The 14,779-nt window shown below is 37.2% G+C and overlaps 3 protein-coding genes across 3 annotated transcripts in view; 2 read left to right on the top strand and 1 right to left on the bottom strand.

The window, feature by feature from the left end:
* Positions 1-1,937, top strand: part of LOC122084437 (pre-mRNA cleavage factor Im 25 kDa subunit 1) — a 3,226-nt gene extending 1,289 nt beyond the window's left edge. Inside the window, exons 3-7 of the mRNA XM_042652666.1 lie at positions 506-599; positions 881-954; positions 1,050-1,136; positions 1,217-1,327; positions 1,425-1,937. Coding sequence (XP_042508600.1) covers positions 506-599; positions 881-954; positions 1,050-1,136; positions 1,217-1,327; positions 1,425-1,496 — 438 coding nt within the window. The 3' untranslated portion in view covers positions 1,497-1,937. The remainder of the gene's footprint in view (positions 1-505; positions 600-880; positions 955-1,049; positions 1,137-1,216; positions 1,328-1,424) is intronic.
* Positions 1,938-4,401: 2,464 nt separating this feature from the next.
* Positions 4,402-10,381, top strand: LOC122084436 (mitogen-activated protein kinase kinase 2). Its single transcript, XM_042652665.1, has 9 exons — positions 4,402-4,702; positions 4,798-4,882; positions 5,731-5,865; positions 7,847-8,071; positions 8,153-8,335; positions 8,502-8,722; positions 8,902-8,947; positions 9,067-9,170; positions 10,011-10,381. The coding sequence occupies exons 1-8, from the start codon at positions 4,629-4,631 to the stop codon at positions 9,154-9,156; spliced, it is 1,059 nt and encodes a 352-aa protein (XP_042508599.1). The 5' UTR covers positions 4,402-4,628; the 3' UTR covers positions 9,157-9,170; positions 10,011-10,381.
* Positions 10,382-12,852: 2,471 nt separating this feature from the next.
* The window catches only part of LOC122084480 (protein phosphatase 2C 16-like), a 4,243-nt gene continuing 2,316 nt past the window's right edge, over positions 12,853-14,779 (bottom strand). Inside the window, exon 4 of the mRNA XM_042652752.1 lies at positions 12,853-13,480. Within this exon, the coding sequence (XP_042508686.1) occupies positions 13,146-13,480 (335 nt within the window). The 3' untranslated portion in view covers positions 12,853-13,145. The remainder of the gene's footprint in view (positions 13,481-14,779) is intronic.

The raw sequence follows: 14,779 nt of genomic DNA on the forward strand, positions 1-14,779 counted from the left end.
CATTTGTGGGTTCAATGTGAAAATTGTTATGGATTAAATTATAGGAAATTTTTTAAGGCACAAATAGTTTGATTGTTGGCCAAAAATCATGTTCTGGATAGTGCTCGTGAAAAAAGCAGTAAACTGTCTCTCTTGTGACCTGGTGCATCATCCTGGATTTGGTGAAACAAGAAACTGAATCACACATACCAATGCTACTTTGGACCATACATTGACCCTAAAAAAGGGGCAAGGTAGGCATAGGGGATACAACTGTGAGAAAGACCAAGATATATTGGGGTTCATAATCTCAGTGGAGTTTTCCATCCTCCAGTTCTAAAATTTTCTGTCTTGCCATATTTTCTTGTGGAGGGGAATGAACAAGGATTGGGGGAATTGTATTCATTGTCATATTCCTGGGTTGTTGCCTCAAAAACTTGAGATTGATGCTTCAAGTGGAAATTTTTTGTTGCAACCATTATTAAATTTGAAAAGAATGTAATGTTTTTCTTTTTTTTTTTAACAGGTTGAGCTGTTTAAACATCCTCATTTGTTGGTACTGCAAGTAAGGAACTCTTTCTATAAGCTTCCTGGCGGCCGCTTAAGACCTGGTGAATCAGGTATTCTTACTTGGCACGCACCTCTGAACATGACATCGTTGTTCAGAAAATATATTCTGCCTTTCGTAACTTGAGTGCTTCTCTGGACATGTGACTGTTTTTACTCTTGCAAGTCCTAGACCTTATCCCTTTTTGCATCCTGAAGTAATTTGTTGCTCTTAATGCTAGATGCTTGGACTTTTAAATACCTATACCTAGCTAGATACCACATTTGCATCTGGGTGTATGAACAGGCCTACATATGTAAGTTGGTGTTTTACTGATATAGATTCATTTTCCAGATATTGCTGGGCTGAAGCGCAAGCTTTCGAGCAAGCTCTCTGTTATTGAACATGGCTTGGACGATGACTGGGAGGTGAAATGGTTACTCCTGTTACATACATGGATGACTTCCCATTTCAAGTAGTTCGGTAACCCAAATAATATTGTAACTGCTTTCCTGATCTTCAGATAGGAGAATGCCTTGGAATGTGGTGGAGGCCTGACTTTGAAACTATATTTTTTCCATATTTGCCACCAAATACAAGAAGGCCCAAGGTTGGTAGTTCCCACAAGCTACAAGTTTTCTAATCCTTGTGACAGAAAATTCTAATTGGTATAGTTCTGTTGTTTTATAGGAGTGCACAAAACTCTTTCTTGTGAAGTTGCCTGCTAATAGGAAGTTCATTGTACCAAGAAATATGAAATTGCTTGCTATTCCACTTTGCCAAATCCATGGAAATCATAAGGTACAAGACTTTATTGAAAACTTAACACAATTCAAGCTGTCTTCTGATATGGTTGTGGAAACAAGATTTTTGATGCATTTACACTTGCATTTTGTAGACATATGGTCCAATCATTTCAGGAGTCCCACAGCTGCTATCAAAATTCTCCTTCAACATCATTGAAAGTTGAATCAAATTGTGCAGAGTTATAGAGCAGAAATTTAGGAGTCTATTATAGATATTGAGATAGATTAGCAAGGAATAGGCATGAAAATACCTATGTCTGATCTCCACAACACATGTCATAGCCTTGTAGAGGTAAGAGGTGGTTGTTGCCACTGCTGTAATGATTTTCAGACACTGAACCTAACGATGTAAAAATGTTTGGTTTCATGTTCTTGTGGTGTAAGTATTTTGTTTCTACTAGTTTTCTCAAGTCTAAGGCTGCTGCATCTGGTATCTCCCAGCAGCATGATACATTTATTACCACAGAGGTCATGTGGTAATAACCCAACCATTGTATGTCTATGGAATGGCTGGACCATGGATCAAGGTTTCACCATTGTATCACATGTAACTGATATTGATACGATTTACATCTAATACGGACCCGACATGGGTTGATATGGTCTGTAGTGTATGGGTTGACATGGGTTGAATTGGTCACTGTCTATGAACCTTTTTGGAACTCCTAATTTTTTTTTTGTAATATTTTTTAACTTACTGGAAACTTGACATGTGAGGAAGGTATTGTTGGTCTCATTTGTCAGTAAAATCTTGGCTCCATTTATTTCAACTTATCTTGGGGCAGCATGCAAGATGTGTTTTCCTTGCATCCAGTCGACAAGAAATTTTATCTAGTCACACTTGAAGAACCGAGTTTTTCTATGACCGGTCAGTGGGAATCTATTTATTAAGCGAGCCTTAGACATGCACGTTTATTGATGGACAAAGAAAATTTTTCTCACTTCATTTTTTAGGATTGAATTTGTCTTTACCCGTCGTGAAAGAAAATATCTTAAGTCACAGGCATCTGATCTTTGGATTGAATTGAATACTGATACGTGTGTTTTGTACTTCTTACAAGGTGGATAAAAAGGGTGAAGAAAAATTCTACCCAAAAGAAAAGTCTTACCAAAAAAATTTCTAGCCAAAAGAAAGTCTTGCCAGAAAGAGGGTGAAGAGAAACTCTCTTTTTTTTTTTTAATTAATTTTTTATTGAAAAAGCAAAGTTATAAGGGGCTGACGTAACTAAATTTCGATAGCCAAAATTGACCAATATACGTCATAATGATTTTCTCAAAAATTGCACCCGAGAAATAAAGATTTTGTTGAAAATGTGTTTTGAACCCCTTTTATTTTTGTTCTCTAATCTCTAGTCTTTACGTAGGAAACCATTTTTTTTTTTTCTTTTTTTAAATGAACTTTTGAGTTTTAACTATTAAACAATACCTGATTTTGAGCAAGCTTTTTAAAAGTCAATTGATTGAAACACGTGGGTGGACCATCGAAAAGTTTTCTTGGAAATAAATCCATTGGTTGATGACTTTTTCTGTTCACACCCTAAAAGAGACATATGTAATGGAGGGTTTCCCTTTCCCACTTGAAACCCTAAAAATATTTCTTTTAAACTGGTACATATGATAAGATTTGGAAGAGGTGAGCTTTGAAAGCCAAGTAAAGACGTCAAATCCGAACTCCAAAACTGAACCAGATACCAGTTTAATGAATCCTGAACCGATGAAATATTTAATAATTAGGTCAAGAATATTCCTATTTAAAAAAAAATGTAGATAATTAATTGGCCAAATTTTGGATTGGATCCGAGATAGGATTACTTTCGATATCGTCAAGGGATGAGTGATCCCATGAGATGCTTTAGGGACGTGTGTCGAAGTCCTTTCAACTGTGAGACCACTCTTTTGACCCTGGGGCTCTATGGAGAAGAGCTAGATCTTTAGATCTAAGTCTCTGACTGTTTACCGTTGAATTATTCAATGGTGTTGGTCTTGCTTCTTTGTCCTAAGTGCTTCGTCAATTCTGATCTTGGCGGCCAAAGAGCAGACCGATTAGAAATCGATCGATTTTTTCAAACAAACCGGATAAGAGCATATATTTCCGTAAAAAACCAATGCTTACGTGGCATATTGAAACACCTTGCAAATGGACAGAAGAGTAAAACACCGTAAGGTCCTACTCCTAATGTCAAATAAATACAGTAGGGTCAGTTTCAATTTAAAAAAAAAAAATAATCCAGAGTCAAACAATACTGCCAGTTTGACATCACATCGAGGCTGGTGACAGCGACTCCACCACATCTGATGCTCATTTGGTGCTTGACCTCCTCCATATAAATCGAATACCTACTTTTTCTTTTCTTTTTACTTTTTTTATTCTTTTATTGAGACAAATTCAGACATAGGCATCGTATACTCATGGATTCAATTCTTATTTGGTGAGCAATGAGTGACAGCGAGGACCTAGTGGTTGAAGGGTACGGGTATGAACCCTAGCTGTTAGATTGTCACTGCAGCTCATTGCCTCATAACAGATGATTTTTATATGTATATTCATCTTAATTATAGTATAGATAAATCTGGGAGTGAGAGTTGTCTACTCTTTCTTTCATTCATATTAGACGACTAGCCTAGTGACACATTGTTCACACAAATATTTTTTTTTAATTGTAGAGATAAATATTAGGACTAATCTGATTTCTCCATGAGTTAATAAAATATTTTAAAATAGAGAAAAATGTTATTAAGCGGCCAGGATATTCTGTACTTAAATTGCAGGAAAACCTTTACTCAAAATATACATTTAAAGAAACTTTAATTGCTAAAAAAACAGGAGAAAGAAAATCCTCATATAGTTTTGCTAAAAAAACAAATTATGTTTCCTAGGAGTTGTGTTTGGGTGTGAGGAACCTAGACCAATGTTCCTCCCATGGATTAAACTTTAAACTACCTGATCGCATGACCCCTACGTCCATTCAAAAGTGTGTTATTAAATTTTGGGGAGGGTTTCCTCCATTGCCTATGTGTAGTTTCAAGCATTAAAAGAGGGTATTACGGAAAACCTCCAAACATGGAATAGTTAGGACATATTAAGCGGGTGCTACAGTAATCTGGGTGACCGGCGTTGTGAAATCTATTTCCGTTATGATTATAGTTCGGAGATTCTCTACACTGGCTGCGGGGAATCCTCTTCCACAATAAATACAGAAACTAAGAAATGTATTGAAGTTGGAGCGGCTTTTTCAGTCAGTCTGCAAAGTACAACCGAGAAAGAGAGAGAGAGAGACAGAGAGAGAGAGACAGCCATGAGGAAAGGGGGCTTCAGCTCAAAGCTCAAGCTTACTATTCCGTCCGATGAAACTCCGGTCACTGGATTCTTGTAAGCCTATGTGTTTCTCAATTCTCTCATCTAAATTTGCTTATCTGTTGTTCTTTCTTCTTTTTGGGATTAATTCTGCGAGGAATTATTGGCAGAACTCAAAGCGGCACGTTCAAAGATGGGGATCTGCTAGTCAACAAAGATGGAGTTCGAATTCTCTCTCGAAACGAGGATGTACCGGTAAGATCCCCTCTGTTCGACTTCGAACTCTGGCCAATTGGGGGGGCAAATACTGAATTGTGAACTCATGACATTTTCTTACTCCTTAAGGTTGGAAGATTGGGGTTTTTTTTTTTCCCCCTTTCTTTGGTTTCCCGACTGCTGGTTTCATAGATCTCATTAATTTGGTCTAACCATGATTAGTAGTCGTTGTAGTTTCACACAGTTCTGTGGTGGTCCACACAACTTTATACCAATTGCATTTATATGGATTGGAATCTTATCAGATTATGTTCTTTGGATGATCCATTTTGATGCGGTTAGATGCCTGTAGTGTTACTAGGTACAACATTGACAGATTTATATTAGAGTTTTCTTGTTTCCTATGTTTCATTTTTGTAACAATTCCAGACTGCTGAGGAGACTTTGGTAGAATTTGATTCAATTTATCATGATATGGTGACGCAAACGTGATGTTTTCAACTGATTACCCAGAAATGAGTAATAATAAGAAGAAGCAGCTTTGAACCCAAAAGCACATTTTTAATAATCTTTTGGACAGAGAGAATTGGAGTGGTGCATTCTTCCATTATCATTGTCCACCACTGTAAGTGGTAGTTACTATTGTTTCAATATTTTTCTTACATTTAATAGGATATAAGAGCGAGATATCTTATGTTGCTGCAACGCCTTTTATGATTTAATCCAATTGAATCACGTCTACATTCTAAAGAAAGGACTTAAATTCTTAGTACATTGCTCCGGTTTGTTGATTTAATATTGTATTTTACAGTATGATTTTGCTAATTACTACTTGGTGTCCTTCTGATATTAACATGCTCATATGCTTTATCTGTTGTGCTGTGCAGCCAACCCTTATAAAGGCATCAGACAACCAATTGACCTTAGCTGACATTGATGTAATTAAAGTGATTGGAAGGGGTAATGGAGGGATTGTGCAGCTTGTGCAACACAAGTGGACTGGCCAATTTTTTGCTCTGAAGGTGTTGAATGAGTTTAACATGCCTTATTTGCTCAATTTTCTCCTGTCCCATCATGCCTGCATATTTGTATTTTTCACTTTGAAAATCGTTCTCTCAAAAGTTGTTGTGATTCAAACAAAACTAAGCTGTTTTTCTGTGTTCACTTCCTTGATATGGTTATCAAGTTTATATCCCTGAAAATGTATTTTTCCTGTGTCCTTTGTGATCTAATTTTGGTTTGAAGTAGGCCATGAGATTGATCTATAACACTTTCCAAAGCTGCTGTGTGACAATTGGAGTGCCCTTTTTTTTTCCTGGGAGGGTGGGGGACATAAGTGAAAATAGTGGGGCAAATAAAAAATTTGCAACAAAGAAAATAATAGTCTTAGTCTGTATAATAAATAGGTATTATTAACATAGATTATGACTGTACATGAAACTCAGTTTGGTTGACTTGCTAAAATTGGATGTTCTATATGTTTTACTATTAAATGTAGTCCAGGAATATCTAACATGACGCTGCTTAACATGGGACATGACGGGAGCTGGTAAGATTCAGTTGTTTAACTGGATTTTCTTTAAAATAGTTTGGTTGAGGGTCATATGAACAAGAAATACGTCACAATCAGACCTACTATTGGATATCTGTATTATGGTATGCAATGTTAATAACCAGGTCCTGATTTAAATACAATTAAATGCTGTGTGGAATGATATGACCTAAGGCAAAGCCAGTATCTTTCTCCTGGGGGCAATATAGTGATGCGCAGCTGGCATCAGGGAGCCCACCTCATAGTGGGTCAAGCTTCCAGTATAGGAATTTATGGGTCCTACCATAAAGAGGGCATCATGCTCTATTTCAGTGCTGCACTAGCATTGTTTTAGATCTACTAAAATTGAAGAGGAATGTACTTTGTCAGAAGAAGGTATTTTGACAATGAATAACATTATTGTTTTGGATTGGATTTAATCAAAAGGTAATGAGATTTGAGCCAGAGGATTCAGTCTTTTTTGCAGAAGTGTGGAGAGGTGATTATATTTGATACAAAACAAGAGAAAGTGGAAGGTTTGATATGAAACAAGAGAAAGTGAAAGGAGGTAAGACAAAGGAAACAGCTAATTAAAAATCGTGACAAGAGTTACAAAAGGAAGTGAGTTTGGTGATGGTGGAATCGACCTAGCTCCACGGCCAAAGCTGTAGATCCAGAGAAAACCACCGTGAAAATTGTCCCTTAGGAACTTACAGAAGGAAATATCAATGTCTTAGGTTTGGGCTAAAAGGACCTAGGACCCCCCTATAACCTACCCCTTCTCTTATTCTGCCGGGATCAAAAGGATTCCAAAATAGATGTTATTGTGAGTGTTTATGGCCTTGACTGTGAACCCTTGGTCTATTCACTGTCACCTAAAGCCAAAAAGAAAACTCTACCCGAAAAGGGGAAAACAATATTTGGAGTAGAAAATATGAGGAATAGTTACAATAAGCATATGGGTTGTTAAAGGATATAGATACACAGAATACACCTGTTGATTGTTTCACCCCTGAAAATATAACATAGTTTCTTCCTCTATTTCCTCTTATAAATATAAATTGGTCAGATATAGGTCGGTTAAGTAATTTGGTGGAGCAATCATGGATGACACGAACTCAGACATGATCCACACTCCACAGCCCACTCCCTTACTTCTCCAGAGCTGTGTATTTCCTGTTATCCACCCTTGGCTCTACCCCTGGATATGTTTTATGTATGTGGAGCTAGAGGTTCGCCAATTCTACCTTTTGTCTTAACAGACTTATCCCATTTAAACAGTTAAAGGTTGCTATTTCCTCTGGAACAACCGATTTGTTCTTTCATACTGTCTTTTTCTTCCCCCCTTGAAGCTGTAGCTTGTGTTTGCTTTTTCTGACCAAGCACAAGACTTGTGAGCCATTCCCACTTGGTCTTGCTCTGTGGGTATGACTCTTTGCTGGAAAAGTTCTAATTGACTGCCAAAAATACAGGTTATACCAATGAATATCCAGGAGCCTATTCGCAAACAGATTGCACAGGAATTGAAGATTAATCAGTCAGCCCAGTGTCCATATGTTGTCGTATGTTACCAGTCATTCTATGACAATGGTGTGATATCAATTGTTTTGGAATACATGGATGGTGGTTCTCTTGCAGATTTTCTAAAGAAAGTCAAAACAATTCCAGAGTCATATCTTGCTGCCATCAGTAAGCAGGTTGGCATTCTATGTTTGTTCGTTGACCCAAAAATTCCTCTAGTTGATTCTTTACATTGAGCAATTTCTTCGTATATGCAGGTGCTGATTGGTTTGTTCTATCTTCATCATGACAAGCATATAATTCATAGGGACTTGAAACCTTCTAATTTGCTAATAAATCATATGGGAGCAGTCAAGATAACTGATTTTGGTGTGAGTACCATAAAGGAAAGCACCTCTGGCCAGGCAAATACCTTTGTTGGCACTTACAACTATATGTCTGTGAGTATATTTACTAATACTTTTTGGGTTATTGTTATTTTGGCCTTTTTACATGGGAACCCAATAATTTTCATGGTGTCTTTGCAAATAAGCACTTTGTTCTAATGTTACGACATGATCAACGTATTTATGTTGAAGCTGTCTATGTGGATTTTATGTTTGATAGCCAGAGAGAATCAGTGGAGGTGTATACAGCTACAAAAGTGATATTTGGAGCTTGGGATTAGTTTTACTAGAGTGTGCAACAGGAAAATTTCCATATTCCTCTCCAGAAGATGAAGGATGGGATAACTTTTATGAGCTTATGGAAGCAATTGTGGACCAACCAGCACCTTGTGCACCTTCTGATCAGTTTTCTCCAGAGTTCTGCTCTTTTATTTCGGCATGGTACTTGAAAACAGGCTTAAATATGTTCAAATGCCTTGTGCACCTAATTTGTTTTTTCTAACCACCCCACCCCCACCACAAAAAATAAATAAATAAAAAAAAAAAAAATCCAAGCATTTGCATGTTTTGAAGATTAATCATTTTTTATTTCTGAAATGAGATTCTGTATCATATTTCAGTGTACGGAAAGACCCAAAAGATAGACAGTCAGCACGTGAACTAATGGTATGGATATGACCTCTTTCTTTACTTGTTTACCAAAAAAGAAAAAAAACCTCTTTCTTTACTTCACCCTCTTATTGATGACTCAACACCTTGATTACGTGGTACTCATGTAAAACTAGGAACATCCTTTCATCAGCATGTATGAAGACTTAAATACTGATCTTGCTGCTTACTTCACCAATGCTGGGTCTCCCCTTGCGACATTTTGATCATTTTCTTTCTGGTACGTTCACATGTACAAATTTATTTTGTGTGTTGTAGAAACTACAAACTATCATCCTTTTCTTATGCTGATTGCTCATTGGACATGCGCCAGATCTACTGGCATGTACATTTCCGACATATTTGCTTTTATTGCTCCCCTTGATTTGTTCTCTGTTATCTTCTAAAGTTTTACTCCTGCTGTTCTGTGTTCACTTGTATAATTTTTTCAACCAGCTTGCCTGCGTATGGGCAACTTAACAGTCAGTCTTCAACTAGGACTTTTCTCACAGGCTCGCTTTGGTTGGAAGTAAAGGGAAAATTAAACCAAAGTAAATGGAAACTTCTCTAATCATCGTCAACAATGGCAGTGTAACTTACTAAAAAACTTACCAAATATGGTAATTTAACTCCACTTTTTAGCCAAGTTACTTAGATTTGAATTGAAAATGTGATGGCGTCAAGGAATCTATTTGAAAGTTCAATTGCCATATTTGGTAAGATTTTATGGTACTTTTACAATTATGATTAAGGAAGTTCCCATTTTCATTTTTTATTAGTTTCACGTCCCTTCATCTCCCTTTGCTTGTAACCAGACAGCAACCATTAATTTACTGGTGAAGATTAGATGGACAAGATTGTGTTATTCTACTTTTGAGCATCCCAAGTAGTAGACACCCAGGAGGATCCGCATGTGCATCTATTGCCATCTAAGCTTATGATTTTTTAGGATCATATGGACTAATTCACCTGGAAAATAAAATTATTTTCACATGTGTATCTACTATATTAGCTAGTATGTTTGGACAATGCTTGACTGTCTAAACTGGTGATTGCACACATTGTCTACATTTCCCTACAGATTGTGAGTGTGCTGCTGCGGCAGGTATGGGAGTGTTGAATAAAATGGGGAAAGAATTACCTAGTCAAAAGAAAGAATGGGTTCAGTTTCTTGAGTACCAGCAAGATATGAGAATTCAATGTCTGAAAATTGAAGTTAGCAGGACTGGTGGACTAAAATTGAAGTTAGCAAGGACTGGTGGACATCTTTCAAATGAATCCGAAGCTATTACTTGAAAGTTCATTATTTGTATTTTATATCTGAAAAGGTTCAAGCATATATGCTATCTTGTGAACCTGGAATCCATGCAATTGAGTGAGGTTGAGTCATCCACATGGTACCCAAGAATCATATTCCTGGTATTAAAGTTTGCTGGATGACTTTTCTCAGTATTTTTACTCGCACAGGTTGTTTAGTGCTTTTCACTGCTTTCGGTGAAAGTTGAATGATTCTCATTCAATCCTGGTATAATCCGGTCCATATAGTTATGCGATTATTATTGACTTGTGGGACTGGATACCTGTCATTACCAAAAAAAAATATTAGTTGAAGTGGTCAAACCAGTTTTTTGGAACTTGGATTTGTTGTTAGGAATCAAATTGGCCTCCATCCTGATGGATAGTGTCACAAAATATATCCAACAATGCTTCATTTGGGGTCCCTAGGGGTGAATGACACTGTCCCACGCAAATTGATTATCCATGTAGCCTGTCACCCTTGGGCCACCCCTTGGTTTCTCTCTTTTCATTAGATAGCATTAAGGCACCGTTTGACAACGTTTCATTTTTGCATTTTCTTGTTTCTAGAAATGAAGAAATAGCTTAAAAGTCGTTTGATAAAGTTATTCTGTTTCACCTATTTCTAGAAACATAAATTAAAATTTATGCCTATTTACAATTCTAGAAACAACTTTGACGAAGACTTGTTTCGTAGTTTTTATAAACGAATTTGAGAGGAAAAAAAAAGATTGTTGTGCCCAATAAATCTCTCAACTTATTTAAATTTAAAAAGAGCCAATTGAATCCTCTCTCACTTCTAGGCATTTGATGATACTATTTAGTTTTTTAGCGGTATTATGTCTGCAAAAAACATTTTGAGAATCAAGTTTATCAAACATAAAAAAAATTTGTTTTTATTTCTGGAAACGTGAAAAGCCGTTTCTACTATTTTTAGACACAGAAACAACAAAAACGTTATCAAACGGTATCTAAATTGAACTCTACTCACTTCCCATCTTAGGAAGGAATAATGTTTTGAGTAGTGAATGCTAATGCAACCAATTATTCATCAGCACACCTAAGTGAATCATGCAGTTTCAGTGTCACCATATTGAATTATGGGTTGGGTTCTATGGTATTCCTCCACTTCGATAGGATTAAGAAGCATGGGTAACACTAGTAATAGAGGTTTCCGTACTGAATCCCATAAGTTGATCTCATGTTTATCCAGTGTTTAACTTGCCAAATCACTGATCCAAGTGACTGAAAAAATGCTAGGCACGATAAAATGTGAGTTAAAGCAAGCATGATGGAAACGTTTTACCAATAATTTCTTTAGGTTAGCACACTTAAGACATGGGATTAGCCATTTAGCCAAAGTGGAATCGACTGTCCATGAACCTAGTTGATTTAACAATCCCACCCTAGGATTCAATTGCAGTAGCTAGGTTCAAATTAACCTTCATTTACCAGAGTTCACCTAGTTGGCAAGTAGTGGCCAAGTTGACTCGACCTGCCGAATGTAATCTTATTCTCTGTTGAAATGGAAGTAGGTCTCATGTCATCGTGAATGTAAGTAATCTTGTCAAATCACGTAAATCTCTGAGTTAACAGTGTGATAATTATTTGTGATTTCCTTTTGGATTATTTTAGATTTTCGTTTTAATACACCAGATAGGGCCATATGTTGATAAGTTCTTACATTTTGAAGATCACAGATCCAATCACAAACCATATTTGGAGAAAGTAAATTTTCTTCGTACCTAAAAAAACAAAGGAGCACTCTACATCGGAAAACCTCTTTAGAGATACCTCTCTATATATGCTCACCTAAAACTTTTTAGCCGAACTGTATTGTATACGTGATTAAATCGGAGGTTTACAAATTCTCTAGAGTTACACGCAATATTTCAAAAATCGGATTGACTATGACCGATCCCAATCCCATTCATACACAGAAACAATTCACAGTTACTTCCATGAGTAGCATTCAACCCAACAAAAATTGAATTATCATTTCAGAGTATCCAGGTTAAGATTCGACTGAGCTGACCCGTGAAGCTTCAAATTTTACAACTACAACCACTCCAGTACACTCGCCAACCCTTCCCTTCCCCCAAAACCACCACCACCCCCCCAAAAAAAAAAAAAAAAACCCAAACCCTTCTTACCAACCAACGGAGCCTCCCCGGGCTTCAGGTTCTTTTTAAAGTAGCCTCATTGGATCTTTTATTGGTTAGGACTGATCCCACTCCTGATCATTCAAACCAAAATAATCTCATACTAATGACATATAGAAACATTTAATAAAAAAATTGCAGGAGAAAATGTTGAAGGAGCCCTTGTGTCGTATTAGATGATATGATCATTAACCACCTTCCAATCTACTAATTTTTTTTTGGGGGAAAAAGATCCCTACCTGGCCACACGGGGTAGCAAAAAGACCACCCTGGCCCTGGTTGGATGCTTGTGCACCTCCCCTGGTTGGTCCCTGCGCACTGGCACAATGGCACAGTGGCACAGTGGCCACGTAACCAGGTAGCGATCCCCATACCTTTTTATTTTAAAATAATCACCACATGGTAGAAATAGTATGGACTATGCAGAAAAATACCACACAGAATCTAGAGTTCAGAGGCAAAAACAAACACAATCAAGCAGAATTCAGCTTTGGGAAGGAACTTTCTCCCACCTCTTAACCCTACAACTGTTCAATTTACAAAGCCAGAACTTGGCTTCTTGTGTGACAAAAGACTTCAACACAAGGTATTTCAGTATAGTGCAGATTCTATGGTACATAAAGAATGCTATACTGGTACGCCCATTTAAAAAACAGAAGGGCTCGGAGTATGCATTAATGGAAGCAACCATGCCAACTAGATGCAATTTCATATCATACAGTTCTGGAGCAAAAAGCATGTTATGGATGAACATACCATCAGGTTTTGCTCTTGAACTTCCTTTGGGCTTTCAAGTCCACCACAACAACAGTGATGTTGTCCTTGCTTCCCTTGTGGTGAGCAAGCTTTGCTAAGTATTCCGCAGCGGCTTGCGCAGCAGGGTCAACTCCATTGTCCCTTTCTGTAGGAGGTGTCACACCGTTCCTTTTGTGCCATAATAGGATACGTCTTCGAGCCACTTCACACACTTCCTCATTTGTCATGACGTCCCATAACCCATCACTGGCTAGAATAAGGCACTCATCTTCCTTAGCTCGAGGAACAAGCTTAACCTCTGGTTGTGCAATGATCCATGGTTTCAAATATCTATCACCTGTATTCCGGCGGCAGTGTGACATGGTGAAGCCAAACACAACATTGAATTACATTAGACAAGCATCCAGAACTCAAATCAACTACACATTGGAAATTTAGCATGTCAAAAATTAGATAAGAAACACTAATCTACCTAAACAATGAAATGTGAAATCTTCTGCGAAATGTCATATTTATGAAACATAAAGCCCACACACCAACAGTTAAAGAGGAACATTTTAAATTTGACAAAATGAAGAATATATAGAGCATATAGAGGAAAAGAAACGGTAGCTCATTACCCAGAGAGACTTACATATTCCTGTCTAATGCAAATATAGTGCATCGCATACCAGTTCCAACTCACAAGTGCAACAGGATACATGGCCCATTTGACAAGTTATCAATTTATTATTAATCATGAAAAAATCAAAACACCTCATATATTTGCAAAAACTGAAGCACAGGATTTTTCACTCCTGCTTATACATGGCGATGGATAACTAGGAACAAGCAAGTATTAGATAAACAACATGCTCAAGCAGGAAGAGTTCCTCAATCTACAGATGGAGCTATGAACCCATCTCAAGCTTATAAAGGTCCGATTGCAGTATGTCGAACACTCTAAGATAGACAAAGACCACATACCATTAATCCATCACTCAAGGAGGAAACTAAGTCAATTCAAATATGAGACCATTTTCATACTGGAGAATCATAGACCACATCCATGTGACATAATACAGAAACATAATGATGCATGACATTCTTTTTCTGTTACAATAACAAACAAGAAACTAGATGAATGTTTAGAAAATGTCAACTCGTTCACATGACATAGAAGACATAAGACATCAAGTCAACACCTAGCATGTTAGAAGTTCATCCATCAAGTGAGTTGCAGTTATAAAGAAAAGATATAGGCAACAGAACTGCCTGCAAGGTCAACAGCACCACTTTTTTTCTCAGAGGAACTGAGACATTTGGTGACGTGCATATCTCAATGACTAGACACAAATGGCTTGGATCAAGATCAATGGCCACCACCTTTAAACCAGGCAACATAATATAACTCAGTTAAGTAACATAATCTCCCCCACCACACCACAAACAAAATAATTCAGAACTTCAAACCATGTTCTTCTATAATTTTGAGAAAGAACTATAATCAAATTCTTCAACAGAATCTCACATACACCAGATAATAATTAGGCTTCAAAAAATCCTAAACACCAAAAATACTGAGAAGTGAAGGTCAATGCAAGGAGATGTTAATAGATTTCAGGTAAATGACCATTTCTTCCTCCACCAACCCCCC

This window comes from Macadamia integrifolia, chromosome 7, assembly GCF_013358625.1.
Source record: "Macadamia integrifolia cultivar HAES 741 chromosome 7, SCU_Mint_v3, whole genome shotgun sequence".
NCBI classification, from domain to species: Eukaryota; Viridiplantae; Streptophyta; class Magnoliopsida; order Proteales; family Proteaceae; genus Macadamia; species Macadamia integrifolia.